The sequence below is a fragment of the Stenella coeruleoalba genome (genome assembly GCF_951394435.1).
Source record: "Stenella coeruleoalba genome assembly, chromosome: 4".
In the NCBI taxonomy this organism is placed as follows: domain Eukaryota; kingdom Metazoa; phylum Chordata; class Mammalia; order Artiodactyla; family Delphinidae; genus Stenella; species Stenella coeruleoalba.
The window spans coordinates 546,195-564,395 of NC_137149.1; the positions used below are offsets into that span (position 1 = coordinate 546,195).

General features: G+C 60.2%; 1 protein-coding gene across 1 annotated transcript; it reads right to left on the reverse strand.

Moving 5' to 3' along the window:
* Positions 1-2,690: 2,690 nt before the first annotated feature.
* Positions 2,691-6,131, reverse strand: SPON2 (spondin 2). The gene is made up of 6 exons (XM_079920510.1): positions 6,016-6,131; positions 5,366-5,591; positions 4,791-5,014; positions 4,521-4,712; positions 4,248-4,419; positions 2,691-3,088 (listed from the first exon to the last, which is right to left on the reverse strand). The coding sequence occupies exons 2-6, from the start codon at positions 5,586-5,588 to the stop codon at positions 2,904-2,906; spliced, it is 996 nt and encodes a 331-aa protein (XP_079776636.1). The 5' UTR covers positions 5,589-5,591; positions 6,016-6,131; the 3' UTR covers positions 2,691-2,903.
* Positions 6,132-18,201: the final 12,070 nt, after the last annotated feature.

Sequence of the window (18,201 nt, forward strand, 5' to 3'; positions counted from 1 at the left end):
AGTACCAACACCATCACCAGCGCCAGCGGCACCGCCAGCCCCACACCCACATCGCCACCAGCACCGGCACCAGCAGCGCCAGCCCCACACCCACATCGCCAGCGCCAGTGGCAGCAGCGCCCCAGCCCCTCTTCGTCAGAGCCTGAGCGTCACCTAGTGCAGGATTCCTTTACAGTTTCCTTTCAGCATGTGCTTCCTTCAAGTCTCGTTCCTGAACACGCCAAACTCGTTTCCGACCCGCTCTAAGCCCTGGGCACTGTCCAGGGTGCTGTCCTCCGGGTGCCGGCCCGGGAGGCTTCTGCACAGGCGCCTCCACGTTGACTCGCGCTCCCACGCGGGCAGTGGATGTTCTGGCCCCACCCAAGCCTGTGCTCCAGAAGGAGGGGGGTGGACGTGGGTGTCCCAGGGGTGCCCCCCACTATCTTTCCCCGGCCTTTCAGTGTTCTCACAGGGTGGCCCCTGTCCTGTAAATGGCGCGTGCTTTGTGAGTCCAGCCTACAGTCTCTCATTTGACCGGAGCGTTTAGCCCATTGACTCAGGTTTCAATCTGTAATTGCGTTACATGCTCGGTTCAGTGGTACCCTTGAGTTTTGAGCCCAGGTGTGGACGACACAGTCAGCCCGCTTCACCGCGTCTCACACGGGATCATCCCGAGGTCAATGGCCGCGTCTCACACGGGATCATCCCGAGGTCAATGGCCGCGTCTCACACGGGATCATCCCGAGGTCAATGGCTTTGTGGTCTGATTTTGGAGCTTGGTGTCTCCCGCAGGTGAGGGGCGCCGCTTTCCCGTGTTCGGGGGGTTTGAGTTGAGCGCGCGTCAAGGTGGGGACTCTGAGTCCGAGTCCGCAGTGCGGCCTGCAGGGGGCGCCTATGCTTATTTCTCCTCAGTGCCTCGGGATGTTAGTTGGGGTTTTCAGACCTTTGCTGTGGTCTCAGACCGCAAGCCCGGCGAGCGTCGGGGTGCGTTCGGGAATCGTGTTCTCTGTGCAGAGCCCCGTGCCGGAGGCTGTGCTCTCGCAGGGCCGGCTGTACGCTGGCTCCCATGCTGGGGCTGCCGCTGCGAGCGCCTCAGACACTAGGCGGAGGGTTCAGAGGTCAGAGGGGCTGTTCAGGGTGGAGTCTGGCTGCTGCGCCACTGCTGAGCAGTGGCCGCCCTCTGCCAAACCAGCCAGCTCCTCTGTCTGGTACTCAGTGTCAGGGCTCCTGCCAAATACATGAAGCAAATGAGGCTTCTCAATCACTTGAAGTCCCGCTGCCCCTGCCCTGCACCCCAGGGCCGCTTGCTGGGTGCCTGCGGGGCAGGAACGTCTGTGCCCCTGGACTCCCAGGGATCTGGACAGGGTGGCGCTCCAGTGACGTGCAGGGAGCCAGGGATGCGGGATGCGGGTGCGGCGCCTGGTGGGGTGCGGGCTGGCACCCCCACTGGGGAGCACTGTGCCCGTAAGTGCATGGAGCGCGTCTGCTGGGAACCTCGGGCACACGAGCCCCCTCCTAGCACCCGTGCCGTCTGTCGAGCAGGGCTCCGCTGGGCTTCCAACCCCTGACTGGGAGCGACTGCTTCCACTCCTTCCTCCCTGAGGTCAAGGGTCAAGATGACCGTGGGGGATAGAAATCTGTTGTGGAGAGGATGAGTTGGGGGGGTCCGAGGTCGAGCTCGTGGGGAGGGGTGTCAGGGAGGAGAGGGGCGCCATCAGAGGAGACAGGCCAGTGGGGGGTTGGGGCGGGAGCCTGGGGGTCAAGGGCACATGCGGGGCAAGGAACAGGAGCAAAGTCACGGGCCCCCAGGTGCAGGGATGGGCAGACAGGGCCCTGGACGGCAGGGAGGGGCGGCGGCTGCGAGGACGGGTAGGCGCTGGTGGGAAACGCGAGAGCCCTTTCCAGGCGTGTCTGCAAGCCGGCGGGGGCGGGCCCAAGAGAACCGTGTCCTTGGGTGGAAGGGGGAGCACGTCTGCTGGGGCAGAGGGACAAGGGGCACAGAGGGGAGACTGGTGACGGAGACCCCGCGGCAGGTGCGCGGAGCTCGGGGGAGGGCCTGAGGAAGCCGCTTGGACGGGACACGGAGGGTCACCTGTGCTGACTCGAGCGAGGACCGAGGCCGTGGGGAGCCCGGGGGGCCGCCCAGAGCAACCTTCAGGTGGACAGGTGACCCTAAGGGAATGGAGAGGGTGGGCGAGTGGATCTCCACGAGGGAGAGAAAGGGCCCGAGAGCCGAGAACCGGCCGGAGCAGGCTGAGGAGGGCAGAGGGCGTGGCGCTGGGCGGAGGGCGGCCGAGGGCTCTGCGTCTAAGGAGGCCAAGCAGGAGAAAGAGTGGTCTGGGGGCGTCAAGGGAGCAGGCAGTCCCCTGAGGGACCAGCCGGGATCCACACCAGCAGGACGAGGTCGTGAACCCCGACCTCAGACAAGGGCTAGGGCAGGTCGGGAGTGAGGCCTCAGGGCCCCCCCTGCGAGGCCAGGGGCCTCGATGGTCAGAGGCCCGGGGGGGGGGCGGTAATGCTGGTCCTCTGAGTTCCCCATGTGCCGTGTGTGTGCGCGCCGCGTGTGTGTGCGCGTGGTGGTCCACTGGCTCCTCCCCGCAGGGTGACACCTGCTCATCAGGGAAGTCTGGTGGCCCATCTGCCGGCCCCGCCTTCACCCGGCGCCTGCCCAGGACACACAGACCACAGCACCGGGTGTCAGGTCTCCTGCTGGTCTTTATTCAAGAGCTGGGATGGGAACGCGAGGAGGCAGGTGTTGGTCTCGCGCCGGCGACCCGGCGGCCCCGGGCGGCTGCCTGGCGACCAGGTCTGAGGTATTTCACGGCCGGGGTGTGGCTGTCGTGCAGCGCGGCCGCCGGGCCGGGGGCCAGTCTCTGCGCGGAGGTCGCCGGCGGCGGGGCTCAGGGGGCTCGGAGGCCCCGGCGTCAGACGCAGTTGTCGGGGACGCACGGGGCCTCCTCCTCCAGCCCCGGGCAGGGCGCCCCGTGGTTGGCGGGCCGCGCACGGACGTAGCGCGTCCTGCTCTTGGCCCCGGGCCGCCCGCACGGGCCAGCGCACAGCCCCCAGGACGACCACAGCGACACCTCGCAGTCCAGCGGCGTCTCCGGAGCTGGGGGCGCAAGGAGGACGGTGAGCGAGGCGGGGCTGCGGGAGAGGAAGGGGGTCCTCGCCCGACACCGCCTCCGAACTTGGCCGGGAAACTCCTGATTTTATCATTGCGCTTTCCAGCCACCTCCAGGGCGACGCCACCAAGCACACCCCCGAAAAGCCACCCCCGAGCGACTGGGTGAAGGTTTCCGCCCTGAGAGCCCGATGCCGGCTGGATCCCCGCTCTCCGGGGTGCGGGGCGTGGGGCTGGGGGAGAGCGGAGATCCTGTCGTGAAACGTTCTCTGACGTGGGCACAGACCGGCAGGGTCTCCACCGCTGCGCTGCTGTTCCAGGTGCGGACCCTTCGGGAGGCTGGCCACACTGGGGCCGCGGCCCCCCTCGCTCGCCCGGCACCTGCGCACCGCTCGCCCCTCCCCTGCGGGCGGCACCGCCCCCACCGACCCGCTGCCAGGAGGGCACACAGGGGTCAGCGGGGACACCGGGCGGGGCCTGGGGCCTCTCCGACTCACTCTGGGCTGTGGAAGTGTGAAAGGCTTTCAGTTGAAAATGCTGGGCACGAGTTAACTCTTCAGTTTGGAGTCGAATGAACCAAACCCCAAATCTCTCAGAACCAGCGTCCCAACCAAATGCTCCCATCCTGCTTTTGAAGCCGCTCGGAGACGCGGGTTCACGCAGCCCCGGCGGCGCTGCCCCGCCCTCTGAGCACCGGCAGCCTCTCCCGGTTTGACCCGTCCTCACACTCCACGCGGCCACGCAACCCAGCTCTGTGGCCTGGCGACGGGTGCTGTGCGTGGGGCGGGCCGGCGGCGCAGGGCTGAGCCCTGGACCAAGGGCCCTGGGGGCGGGGCGCACGCGGGGGCGGGGCTGCCCCTGTGAAAGCAGCGGGTGTCACTTCACAGGCGTTCCCCCTGGGGCGGGCACTGGCCTTCGAGGGTTATTTAGGGTGAGAGGTAAGAGCTGGAGCGGGAGCTCAGGGCCAGGTGATGTCCGAGCAAGTCCCGACTGACCCCCAAACCCCAGTGCTGCTCCTGCTCCGGCGCAGCCAGGGGTGAATGCGCGGCTGCCCGCCAGCCCGAGCGCCTGCAACCCAGGAGCACGCGTGTGAAGCGGGGCTGGGGGGTGGCCGTGGGCGCTACGGAGGGGTGGGAGCTGGGCTCACCTGGCGGGCTGTCGGCGACCTCGTTGCCCCCGCCCCCGAAGCCCGGGGCGGGCGGGAAGGCCCTGGGGCTGTGCGGGAGCCGCGCCAGGGTCACCGTAGCGATGGGAGGCAAAGACTTAAGCCGCGGGTAGTAGAAGGAGTTCGCGGGGTGGCTGGGAGAGGAGGCCGTGATCTGCAGGAGGGGCCCGGCCCGGAGATGGGTCAGGAGGGGCCAGCCCCGCCCCCTCACTGTCCTCCCGGGGAGCGCCGCCCAGAGAGCTGCCATCCCCTCACCTCGGTCACCGTGTCCTGCGGGACGGTCGCGAACTTGGGGGATGAGAAGGTGAAGCCGCTGTCGGTCCCGGCATCGTAAGGGTGGAGGTCCACCACCACCTGCTCCCTCCAGCGGCCCCCGTCACACAGGTCCAGGCTGTCGATGCCCACGAACCAGTCGGGGCTGGGGACGATGCGGACCACGAAGGACACCTGGGGGCCGAGGGCTCAGCGGCAGCCCCCGCGCCCCCCTCCTGCCCGCCCGCCCACCGTCCACGCCGCCCCACTCACGAGCGAGTGCCTGGAGTGGGCCTCAAACTCCGCGGACGTCTGCCCGGTGCCGCTGGGCACGGCTGGGGCCGAGAACACGCCATGCACGCTCTGCAGCTTCTCCCCGGCAGCTTCCATCTCCCGCATCAGTGCCCAGGCCTCGCTGCGCTCCGCGAAGTCCCTCAGCCCATTGCTCACATACTGGCCCTTCCTCCACAGGCTGTAGTCGGGGCTGTGCGCTGCCCCTGCGCACCACCACCACCCACCCGTGTAAGCATCACCCCTGGGCACCGTCCCGCCCCTCGTGGGGCCGGGCGGGATGTCCCGCAGGTGGCCTCACACTGCCCGGCGCCTCGCGGGTAGGACGGGCAGCCGGCCGGCCCTTCCCGTGACCCAGGCCACCCTGCCCCGCCACGTCCCCGAAGCCCAGGACACTGCTGCTGGCACACAGTAGGCACTCAGCCAGGACCTCCTGCACTGAAGTGAATTGGGTGAGGTCCCCTCCACGCTGTGAAGTGCGGGGCCACGGTCATCTCCCGAGCAGTGGGGGTCACCGCCAGGCCCGCCGGGCACGGGACGGCAGGGACTGCACTCACCCAGCAGGGATGACCACTGCGCGGGTGGGCGGAACAGCGGGTACTGCTTGGGGAAGGATGCCTGGCTCCACTTGCCCGTGAAGGTGATGCTGTACTTGGCCAGGGGCTGGGCCGTGCACATGGACTCTCCCCCCAGCGGCTGGCCGGCCGAGCAGCCAAGTGTGGCCAGGAGGAGGGCCCAGAGGGCTCCGCCCCAGGGGGCAGCCGGACTCGGGGTTCCCATCACCTACGAGAAGGGGGGCCACATGCTGCACCGCTGGTCCCCGATGCCCTGCGCACGGCCCCTGGTTACAGGTCCCCGAGGACGCCGGGCACCTCCCTCCACGTTCCCTCTCCAGGCTCCAGCTGGGCCTCACCCCGTGGCTGGAAAGCCAAGCCGTGTTGGGTTACAGGAACCCAAGGTGCCTGGCCGGTTACACCTGGCACGGAGCTCACAGCCAGCTCAGCGCCCTGCGGCTTTCCTGGGGGAAACACCTCTGGCGCTGCCGTCTGAGGGAACCCCGGGAACCAGGAGGGTCGCCGTGCCCCGGACTAGATGGGCCTCCCTCTTGGGGTGCTGCCCCTCTTGGGGTGCTGCGGGTTTCTGGGCGGGGGCAGCGCCAGGAGGCCAGTGCGGCTGCGGGGCCGGGGCCAGCGCACGCAGTACTCACCCAGCAAGAGCGACTGGAGGCTGTGGGCAGCCGAACGTCCCAGCACGAGCCCAGAGCTCCAATTTATGCTGCAGACGCGGCACCCAGCCGGCCAATGAGGCCCCAGGTCCGCCACCGTGGCCGCCGGAGAGGAGCGGCAGATAGGACGCGGGGAGAGGGAGAGAAAGGGACCTCAGTGCTGGAGCTGGCCTGGCCGCCCGCCTGCTCTGACGCGAGCAGATGCTGCTTCAGCGCTGAGGTCACTCCTCCCTTGGGCGCCGGCCACTCGCCGCACCCCTTCCTTTGTCTTTTCCTCCCGCCCCCCCTCTCCCCCCAGTTCTCTCCTTTCCCATCAGGCCCTCCCTGGCGTCTCCCCGGAGGGGGTGCCAAAGGCAGCAGCTGGGAAGAGAGCTGGGCCAGGGCCGCCAGCGCGCACTGCCCGCAGGGCAGGCTGGGACGTGGGGGCCACAGTCAGGCCTGACACCTGTCCGTCTGAGTGCTGGGGGCGGGCGGGGAAGCAGGGGTCCTGGGTTCAGCGGGCACAGCTGCCTTCTTCCCGCGTGCAGAGCTGCATGGGGGAGCCACGCTGTCCACGCCGTGGCCAGGGCATCTGGACCGTCCCCCCGAGGGGAGTCCAAGCCATGAGGCCGCCTTCCCCAAGGGCCAGGAGGTGACCCCGGGCCCCCCAACTTCCCTGCATGGGGAAGAGCTCCAAGGATGCCTGGCATACGGAAGAAGATGCCAGCGGATTCTTATCTCTGCTCCCTGTCAGGAGAACGTTTCCAGAACCCTCATCACGGGGCCTGGGAGCCGGGAAGGACAAGGACAGTGGGGTGGTCTGGCTTGTAAGAACCGCCCAGGGAGCTTTAAAGCTTAAAAGGAAGCATTCGGAGTTTTGAAACCGCGTCAATGTTTTACACATTCCAAAAAAGAGAGAGAAAAATAAACAGAACCCACAAGAATAGAACGCAAACAAAAACAAATGACCTAACCGTATTTCAAGTAAACAACACAACCGCCGGGAAGCGGCCGTGAGCACCGCGTTCAGACTGCGGGTCCTCAGGCTCCCAGCAGAGCCCAACGCAGTGGTTCTCAAACACTTTGATCTCGGGACCCCTTACACTCTGAACAGTCACTGAGACCCACAAGGAGCTTCTGTTTGTGTGGGTGACATCCATCGATCTCACCGTGTTTGAGATCCTAATGGAAATGCTTGGAATACTTATCAATTCACTTAGAAATAACAAAACTAAACCTACTGCACATTAACATAAATAGCAATGCTTTATGAAAAACAACTCTTTTTCAAAAAGAAAACCTTTGTGAAAAAAGCGGGGAGTGTAGATCTTTTTCTGTCTGGCTTCCTGGGAGACGTGGGACGGTCACCGCCACCCCGCAGTCGCTCCGAGGTGCGTGTCATGCTAGTTGGCATCCGCGCAGAAAGGCCAGCCGTGCAGGGACGCAGCTGGAGCTCGGAAGGCTCGTCACACGTGGATGTGCCACGTGGCCTCTGGGGACGTCCCCACACCCTCGCGAGCGCCAGCAGAACAGGCAGGGGTGTCTTTGCTCACACCGTGTCCTTGGAGAAGTGGCTGATCCGGGTTTGAGGAGAGAAAGTGGGAGGTGGGCCTGGGCCGTTTCGTGCCAGGAAGCGAGGACGTGCTTGCGCAGCCCTGGCCCGCCGTCCAGTGGCCGCGGGGGCCTCAGGGCTCGCCCCATTTTACAGGAGGCTCCCGTCCTACGCCTCACACCCACAGCTCTGCCCTCCCGGGGCCCCACCTCGACGTGCGGCCAGTGCGGACTGAAGGCTGGCCCTTCTGTTTGCTCAGGGCTCCCCTGGGAGGGGCCCGGGGGAGGGTGAACAGGGAGGTACTTGCTTTGGTGTTGGAGTGACCCTGAGAGCATGCCTGAGGAGTCCTTGGGACGCAGCGGGGCACGGGGTGCCCTGCTCAGAGAGGGATGCAGACGGAGCCTTGGGAACCGGCGGCCTGTGGCCCCTTGGCCTGGGCTGGGTCTCCGGCGGGGCAGCCTGGCCAGTCGGGGTCAGCTTACACTCTGAGCCCCGGGCTCCTGCACCAGCCAGGATGCGGTGCCCCGTCCGTCACAGGCGCCAGGTGAGGCGGCGTCTGAGCAGCACCTGACGGCAGGCTCCTCTGCACACAGGTGCCCCCGCCGGGTAAAGTCATCCCTTTGCAAACGCATGTCCGGCACCTCCCGGGTCTCAGCGCCGGGCACACGGGAGTGGCCCCAACGGACAGAGGCCCTGCTCCCCGAGGCTGTGGGGCTGGGGGCCCGGGTGCATCTGTGGGTGGGATTCTGTTCTTCGGCGACTGCGTGGTTCCTTGGCCGACACTGAGGCCAGGGTCCCCTCCCGTAAGTCAGTCTATGGTCAGTCACCCCGAGGTGGCTTCGGGGGACCGAGGCTCAGGGCTGTGCTGTGGCCAGGCCTCTGCAGACTCCACACTCGCTGACTGCTGCTCCTCCCCACTTGCCCCAGTGGCAGAGCCCTGTCCAAGCCCCGCTTCCCAGGCCTGCCTACATCCCCCGCCCACCCACGACTCCGACGGCTGCACCGGGCACCCTGACCCCAGACCCCCCCCCGCCAGGGCCACTGTAGCTCAAATGAGTGCACAGCGCAGGGCGAGCCGCTGACACTGTCCTCCCAGGGGCTGGCGGTTCTCAAAGGTGTCGTCTAGCTGATTGTTGCCTGTGGTGGACTTGGGGCGGGGTCTGGGCCGCCCCAACTGGCCCCGGTGGGGCGTGGAGTTAGCAGGAGTCCCTGTGTGAGCCGCTGAGGCTGGGCCAGGCACACGGGATGCTGGGGACGCAGTGGTCATGTCCGTGCCCCGGGCTGGGGCCCTGCCACGGCCCAGGACCCAAGGGGCCTGAAGGGCATTGGGCTCCGGCGGGACCTTCCATTTGTATCCTGGCCAAGGGGCTCTTGAGGCCGGGGTAACAAGGGCTCTTTCAGGTGGGGCCCTGGGTGTGGGGACGCCCATCTCCTTGGGAGCACCCAGACCGGGCGTGGAATCTGGCTCCTCAGGGGCCGGCTGACAGGCACGCGCTTGTTGCTGGTCTGTCCCCTCACCAGACGTTGACCGAGGGCCAAGTTCCTGCCAGACGCCACAGCCCGCACACGGGCTTCCCATCCCCGAGGCTGAGCCCTCCCAGCACCCTGCTGGCCCCTTGCCCGCCCACCCTCCTGTCCCAGCACCTCCTCCCCGTGTGCCCCAGGGCCTTTGCACTGCGGCTCCCTCTATCTGGACAGCTCTTTCCCGGCCGGCCTCTTCCCGTCTCAGGTCCCAGGGAGAGCCCCTCCTGACGGCCCCGGAAGGCCTGGTCGGCCCTGCCTTGTTTGCAGTCTTGGCTCCTCCAGAGAAGTAAGTCTGCCCGAGCAGACAGGGATTTGCCCCGGGAGTCCTGCAGCCCAGAGTCTGAGGAAGGCAGCTGTGAGCAGCTGCCCACCTGCCCGGAGACCTCACTCCATCCTGGGTTCAGGTCTCTTAGCACTTCCGATTGGTGGGGCCTGAGTCAGGTCAGGGAACCCTGGGTCCGGGAGGCACCAGGATGGGTGCTGGGCGAGCTGAGCCCCCCCACAGCACCCGGCTCCCCGTGCTCGTGCAGGGAGGCCCAGTGGGGGCCTCGCCGCTGGCTCGGCCTCTGTGGGTGTCACCCCTGCGAGGAAGCCTGGCTTGCAGAAGGGCCAGGGGAGCCGGGGCTCTCGCCAAGCCTCACCTGCACGGAGGAGGCCCCTGTGGCCGCCGACCGCAGGCCTGGGAGGAGATATGCTTCCGTCTGGCTGTAAACATGAGCGTTCCCTCCTCTGCTCAGCAGCCGGCTTCCAGAAACACAGGACTGTCTGTGCAGCAGAATTTGCTGTGTCTCCATCCCAGTTAAGATGCCAGGACCTCAGCAAAAATGGCAGAGTGAGGACCTCTGGAAACACTGTCCGCTGTAATAGCAAGGAGAAAACAGGCAAACGCGGTCAGAACCGACTTTTTCTGTGCTCTGGAAATTAACCAGAAGCTTGCAGCAGTCCTTGGAGAGCTGTTTTTTGTTTTCTGTTTTTCAATCAAGAACACTAGCTGAATCTCGGGAAGGGCAGCCGTGAGGCCTTTGTTTTTTCCCATCTCGACCATTTTGCAGTGACAGCTCAGTGGCATTAAGCACATTCGCACCGTTGTGCCGCCGTCACCACCCTCCGTCCACAGAACTTTGCATCTTCTGAATCTGAAACTCTGTCCCTTTCCAGCAATGGCTCCCCGGCCCCTCCTCTCAGCCCCGGAAACCCTCACGCTACTTTTCGTCTCTGTCGTTTTGACGACTCTAGGGACATGATCTGAGTGCAGTCATACAGTGTGTGTCCTTTTCTATCTGGCTTATTTACTCAGCATAATATTCTTGGGTTCGTCCATGTTGTAGCAGGTGTCTTTTGATGTCCCCGTAATTTTTTTTTCTTGTAAGTCAATGTTTACAAAGTGTAACGGACATAAAGAAAATTATATTTTTCCTTGACTGTAGCCCAGTGGATTCTCAGAAATGGAAGGCATTCATGTAATCAGTAATTGGATCAAGGAGTAGAAATTTAAGAACACGTGAAACCCCCTCTTCTGTTACCTTCCAGTCACTACCACCCCCAAAGTGAGCACTGTCCTAATTTCCAACTTTATCAGTTATTTTTGCCTCTTGTTATGCTTGATGCAAATAGTCACATAGTGGCCGGTTGGTGTTTGACTTCCTTCATAGGATTCCCTTCCTTTTCAAGGCTGAATAATAGTCCACTGTACGTATGCACCACACTTTGCTTATTCATTCATCTGACGATGGGCACCTCCACATCTTAGCTGCCGAACAAGCTGGCACAAATATCTCTTCAGGACCCTGCTTTCAAGTCTTTTGGGTAGAAGTAGAATTGCTGAATCATATGGAAATTCTTTTTTTAAATTTTTTTTTTGTTGAAGTATAGTTGGTAGCTCCGTTTTTAATGTTTTGAGGGACAGCCACATTGTTTTCCACAGCTGCTGCACCATTTCACATTCCTGTTAACAGTGCACAAGGGTTCCAGTTTCCCCGCATCCTCTCCAAGCTATTAGGTGTTTTAATTTGCCCTAGGCCCGTGCCCCACCCTCCAGCTCTGCAGTAGCGTTGAAAATTGACAGCCCAGATTCAGGGTGAAAACCAACGACCCAGCGCCACTGGAGGGATCAGAATGGAGCCGAGCGTCCCCAGAAACTTGTCATTATTTGACCTGTCCGGTGGTTTCCTGGAAGACCCCCGCTTGCAAGGCTGTCTGTATTTGACTTGGTTCGGAGCCCCCCCATAAAAGGATGAACCAGATGAACCAAACGGTAAACAAAAGTGAGAGTGACTCTACCATAGGAGGCAAAAGAGGCTTCAGGACAAATACGGTTACAAGAGACAGAGAAGGGCGTTTGATAATGATGGCAGGCGAATCCGTCAGGAAGATGTAACCGTTATAAAGTATATGCGTCTCACAATAGAGTCCCACAGCGCGTGAAGCAAACCAGACAAATGAAGGGTGAGATGGGCAGTTCAACAATAATCATTGGGGACTGTCAACTTTCAACAGCCTGTTTTCAATGACGGATAAAGCAACAAGACAGCAGATCAAAAGGAAACAGAGGACGTGAGCTGCTCTGCAGACCCAGGGTACACTCGGCCCAGCAGCCGTGCTCTTCAGCGCACGGAGCATCTCCAGAGTAGACCACGTGACAAGACGTCTCAGCAAACGTAAAATGATGGAAATCAGGCAAGATATGTTCTCTCACCACAACGGAATGAAATTAAAAATCAGTAACAGGAGGACATTTGGGAAATTAAAAAATACATTGAAATTAAACCTTGTACTCCTTAGTAACCAATGGGTCAAAGAAAAAAATCACATTATAATTTAGAAAATACTTTTGAGATAAATGAAAATGAAAACACTATATATGGAAACTTATGGGATGAAGCAAAGCAGTACTTAGAAGGAAATAAATAAGATCTCAAAGCAGTAACTTAACCATCCACCTAAAGAAACTAGAAACAGGAGAGCAAACTAATTCCGAATCAAGGAGAAGGAAGTAATAAATATTAGAGCAGAAATGCATGAAACGGAGAATTTCAAAAATTGAGAGAAATCGATGAAAACAAAAGATGGTTCTTTGAAACGATCAAGAAAATTGACCAGCTAGACCAAGAAAAAAAAAGAGGAGATTCAAATTACTAACATCAGCAGTGAAATAGGAGACATTATTCATGACCTTACAGACAAAAAAGAATTACAAGAGAATCCTATGAACAAAAGTACACCAATATAACCTACATGAGATGCATAAATTCCTAGAAAGTCACAAACTACCAATGCTGACGGAAGAAGAAATAGAAAATCTGAATAGATCTATAATAAAGAGATTGAATTAGTAATAAAAGATAACTTACCGTAAAGAAAAGTCCAGGACCGTACGGCTTCACCGGTGAGTTTCACAAAACATTTAAAGGAGAATTAACACCAATCCTTCTCTAAATCTTCTGAAAAAATAGAAGAGGGAACACTTCCCAACTCATTCTACAAGGCTAGTATTACCCTGATACCAAAACTAGGTAAAGCCATTGCAAGGAAAGAAAAAGGAAAGCTTTCCCCCTAAAATTAGGAACAAGACAAGGTTGCCCCCTCCTGTTACTTCTATTCAACATTGTGTTGGAGGTTCTAGCCAGGAAAATTAGGCAAGAAAATGAAACAAAAGGCAACCGGTTGACAAAGTAGAAGTAAAACTATCTCTGTTTGCGGATGACATGATTTTGTATACAAAGTCAAAAGAAATCCGTACAAAAAATATTGGAGCTAATAAATGAGCTTAGCAAGGTTGCGGATATAAGATCAATACACAAAAATCAGTTGTATTTCTATACGCTAGCAAGAAATGATCTGAAAGTGAAATGAAGAAAACAATTCCATTCACAACAGCATCAAAAAGGATAAAAACCTTAGGAATCAATTTAAGCAAAGAAGTATAAGAGTCGTACACTGAAAACTACAGAACACTGTTGGAAGAAATTAAAGAAGACGTACAGACATCTCACGTTCGTTGATTGGGGGAGTTAGTATTGTTGAGATGGAAACATTCCCCAAATTCATCACATATTCATTACGATCCCTATCAAAATTCCAACCTCTCTTTTTTCCCCTCCAGAAATGGAAAGGCTGATCTTAAAACGCATATGGATTTGCATAGGGCCCCAGATAACCAAAATAACCTTATAAAAGAGGCACTAAGTGGGAGAACTCACACTTACCAATTTCAAAAATTATTACAAAGCTACAGGAATCAAGACAGTGTGTCACTGGCATGAGAATAGACATAGAAGCCAATGGAACATTACTGATAGTTCAGAAATGAACCCTCACATTTATGGTCAATTGATCTTTGTTTGACAAGGTTGCCAAAACCATGTGCTAGAGGAAAGAACAGTGTCTTCACAGATGGTGCCGAGACAAATGGACGTCCACATGCAGAAGAGAGAACTTGGTTCCCACCTCACACCGTATACAAAAATTAGGTCAAAACAGATCAAAGACCCAAACGTAAAACTAAAACTATAAAAGGAATCTTAGGTATAAATTTTGTGACCGTGGACTTAAGCAATGATGTCTTAGCTTTGACACCTGAAGCACAAACAAACAAAGGAAAAATAAATTATGCTTCATCAAAATGAAAAACCTTTGTTCTTCAAAAGACACCATCATCAAGAAAAGACAGTCAAGGACTTCCCTGGTGGCACAGTGGTTAAGAATCCACCTGCCAATGCAGGGGACACGGGTTTGAGCCCTGGTCCAGGAAGATCCCACATGCCGAGGAGCAACTAAGCCCGTGCGCCACAACTACTGAGCCCACATGCCACAACTACTGAAGCCCGTGCGCCTACAGCCCGTGCTGCACAACAAGAGAAGCCACTGCAATGAGAAGCCTGCACACGGCAACGAAGAGTAGCCCCCACTCACTGCAACTAGAGAAAGCCCACGCACAGCAACGAAGACCCAACGTAGCCAAAAACAAATAACTAAAATAAATAAATTTATTTTTTAAAAAAAAGAAGAAAAGACAGTCAAAACAATCGGTGACTCCTGTGTGCCAGGCACAGTCCTCAGCACCAGATACGTCAAGGGGTGGAGCAAAGATGCCAGCCCGAGTGGAGCCTGGTATTCAAGATGAGATGCAAAGGAGAAAAAACAGAGGAAACCAGACACGCACACGGGTTCACAATAAACTGCTGGTATTTCCAGAGAGAAGAAGACACAGGGAAATTTGTCTCAAAGATACAGCATAGTAAGTTCCCTACGTACGAACAAGTTCTGTTCCAAGAGCGTGTTCATAAATCCAATTTATTCGTACGTCCAGCAAAGTTAGCCCAGGTACCCAACTAACACAATCGGCTATATAGTACTGCACTGTAATAGGTTTATACTTTTCACACATATAATACATAAAAACAAACGAAAAATAAAACATTTTTAACCTTACGGTATAGTACCTTGAAAAGCACAGCAGTACCAGCTACATCACTGCTGCTTTTACTCTTGCTTCCGGACATCCTGGCCCTGAAATAAAGATGCTTTGCTACCGTACTCTGTACGGTACTGTACAGTAAAGCACACAAAACACAACCACTGTCAGAGGCTGCACACGCGACAATGTACAGACACATGACTAACTTGCGTGGTTGGACATGGGAACACACGTTCGCATCTTTGAAAGTTCACAACTTCAAGGTCGGTATGTAGGGGACTTAGTGTAGAAGAAAACGCCCCTTCAGCGAAGGAAGTTCCGGACGGGCAGATTCACACAGTGGTACCGCCGGGAGTAACCGAGAGTCTGGACATCTCAGGGGTGGGGGGGTTGGTGGATACGTGGACCCCGAGGAGAAGGAACCCAATAGACCCATGAGCAACAGTCCTGGGGGAAGGCCCGACTGCCTGCACCGCCCCTGCAGAGTGTTCTGGAAGACGCAGCCATGGGGCTTTGGATTCAGGGCAGGAAGCCTTTTGGGGCTCCCGTGAGCACTCAGACCACCAGCGCTGCAGGGACCACGCGCCTCAGAAGGGTCTGGAAGGAGCCCCGCGCCAGCAGGGCTGGCAGCACCCAGGGCCCCGCGTGGGGTCTGCTCTGGTTATCGGCCGGCGCTTAACCGGCCAGCTGGGGACCGAGTGCCTGGAAACCACCGCCCTGTTTTGCCCACAAACCTGCACGTGGGCAGGGCTCAGTGGGCAGCTGGTCCCTGCTCCTCTTGGTGTCACTGGGTGGCTGGAAGTCCTCCAGAGGCCCTTGCGCTCACTGCCAGGGGTTTCGTGCTGGGCTGGGACCTTGGCGGGGCCTGGAGCCCCGGCACGTGGCTTCTGCGTGCGCCGCGCTTCCTCTCGGCGTGGTGGCTGCTTCCCGGGCAGGTGCCCTGGGCACACGAGCCAGGAGGAAGCTGCATGGCCGTTCCCGACCTGCCCTCGTGCGTCATGGAGCCACAGCCCCGGGTCACGGGCCAGGCAGCGGACGCCCCCTCGCACGGGGGGTGGCGCCGTTCTAGAAGGCGTGTGGCCCGAGGGCTTGTGGGCATTCGGGGCTACGAGCTGCCCTTGGGTCTTGCTGTGGCCGCAGCTCTCGGGAGCTTCCAGGTCCCTGCGGGGACGCACCAGTTACAGGGTCACGCACCCAGGGGCCAAAGCGTGGCGTGCTGAAGAGGATCAAGTGCCCCAGGTTTCTTGCAGACCCCGGTCCCAATGCAACCCACCCATCAGAGGTGGGCTCCAGAGGTGACACTGAGTCACCAGCTGAGCAGCGTCGAGCAGGGAAGCGGCTGCAGGGCAGCCAGAGGTCGGGCGCTCAGAGAGCAGGTGAGAGCCTTGTAGGACGTTTACCCGGGGGGGCGGGGCTGAGATACAGACGAGGGCTGGGACCCCACGCCATGCTCCCTCCATGCCCAAGCCCACGACAAGGGTGCCCAGTGTGAGCTCCCACCCAGCAGGATATGGGGCGGGTTGAGGCTGTGCTTCCCCGTCTGCTCTGGGTCTCGGCCACGAGTGCAGACAGACAGTGCTGAATGGTCGCACACGGGAAGGACCGGGGGGCGGGGGCAGGAGGGTCCTCACTGCTCTCACCCAACACCCGGCCCGATGGCCTCTTCCCGGGCTGTGTGCTCCGCTGCCTCTTACACCCTCTCTGGGACCCTGTCTAGCAGAGCTCGGCCTTGGGAAGGGCTCTGAGATCTGCAGGGACAGCCTGGGGGTCGGGGGAGGGGTGCACTGGCTGGAGTGGGCAGCAGGGGACGGTGCTTGAATGTCTGTACAGTGCAGAGGGGATGCTGAACCCACGGGCAGGACCCCAACACACACTCCCGATGGGGTTTGGGCCAGGGCAGGTGGAGGGGGCAGGCCCCCAGGACAGCAGCCCCTGCCTCTGGGCCTGGGCGCCCAGCACCAGGGTGGTGGCCCTGGGCTTCTGGGCTCTGACGGGGCGGCAGACGCTCCGCGCCCGGGGCTGAGCTGGGCTGAGGGATCCCCGAGCCAGAGTTGCCTCGGTGTCTCTGCAGAGTGTGGGGTGTGACCAGCTCCCTGATGGCCCTCCAGCCCCTCTGGCTCCCGGTGCTTTCCCACAGAGGCAACCCCTGTCCTCATGACCCCACAGGCCAGTGCAGCGGCCGTGCAGGAATGGAGCTGCGTGCAGGCCCTGAGTCAGAGGCCCTCCCTGGTGGCCAGGCTGGCCGTGGATCCTGGGGAGTTTTGGAATTTGGGGATTTACGCTTTAATTTTCACATTTTCTTCCTTCCCCTGGATTTTCCTCTGTTGCTGTCCACGGGGCTGTGAAGTCATCTGCTATATCGGAACCTGGAAGCTGAGTTCTGATGGGCTCAGGGAGCTGAGTCTCCACAGGAAAAGCATCTTTCCTTGGAAGGACATGTGGTGGGGAGAGGGGCCGCTTTGGAGAGAGCCAGCAGAGGGGTGCTCCTAGCAGAGGGGTGCTCTCAGCAGAGGGGTGCTCCCAGCAGAGGGGTGCTCCCAGCAGAGGGGTGTTCCTGGCAGAGAGGTGCTCCCAGCAGAGGGGTGCTCTCAGCAGAGGGGTGCTCCTAGCAGAGGGGTGCTCTCAGCAGAGGGGTGCTCCTGGCAGAGGGGTGCTCTCAGCAGAGGGGTGCTCCCAGCAGAGGGCTGCTCCCAGCAGAGGGGTGCTCCTAGCAGAGGGGTGCTCTCACCAGAGGGGTGCTCTCAGCAGAGGGTGTGCTCCCAACAGAGGGGCGCTCCCAGCAGAGGGGCGCTCCCAGCAGAGGGGTGCTCCCAGCAGAGGGCTGCTCCCAGCAGAGGGGTGCTCCCAGCAGAGGGGCGCTCCCAGCAGAGGGGTGCTCCTAGCAGAGGGGTGCTCTCTGGCCAAGCAGGGGGCCCCAGGAGACGCCTCGCTCCTGGGGCAGAGAGCACCTGCATCGACGCCTCCCCCCTCGTCTGCCGGTTCACAGGACTCACAGTCGGTTACAGGCTGGGGAGGGGTGGGGCGTAGAGGGGGAGGCACAGCCTGTTGCTGCTGAAAGCCTGGGCGTGTCCCGCTGTCCGGGGTGCCCCAGCCCCAGGGCATCTGCCTCAGCGCTCCCTGTGCCGCAGCCTCACCTGGTCCACACCACCCCCTGATCCTGTCAGCAAGGAGACAGAGCCATGGGGAAGGGGCTGGCTGAGGCTGCAGACGGCGGGCAAACCCTCGGGCTGGGCTCTTCTGCGGAGCAGAGCTGGCCCAGCACCGGGGGAGGGAGGCGGGGGGCCGAGGTGTGCGGGTGAAGAATCCGCGGGCCGCAGGCCTCGGTGTCTGGCGGGACAGGGGCTGCCGGGCTCTGCTTCTCTCCACCCGCGCCGGGGCACGGGGCGGCACACGCGTACACACCCCACGCACAGCCCTGCGGCCCCGTGATCGCAGCCCGCGTCCCAGGCTGACCCTGCAGCTGTTTTCGAGGACGCACCTGCCCCACGCCCCCTCGCCCCTGTCACTTTGCTGGGGTAGCTGTCCTGAGATGGGTCCACCCGTCTGTCCAGTGGGGAGAGACCACACTGCAGCTCAGGGACCTGGCCCTTCTCCCCAGAGCCCCTGCAGTGCCAGCGGCCCTGGCCTCAGGGCCGGCACGTGAGGCCGTGACACCCTTGGTGGCCTCACTCGCTGTGGCCCTCAGCATTGCTGGAGG

Coding starts and splice junctions, on each gene's coding strand:
- SPON2 (XM_079920510.1), bottom strand. CDS start 5,588: ATGGGAACCCCGAGTCCGGCTGCCCCCTGGGGCGGAGCCCTCTGGGCC. Junction 5,015..5,365: donor GCAGTGGTCATCCCTGCTGG/GTGAGTGCAGTC, acceptor GGTGGTGCGCAG/GGGCAGCGCACAGCCCCGAC. Junction 4,420..4,520: donor CGCAGGACACGGTGACCGAG/GTGAGGGGATGG, acceptor CCCCTCCTGCAG/ATCACGGCCTCCTCTCCCAG.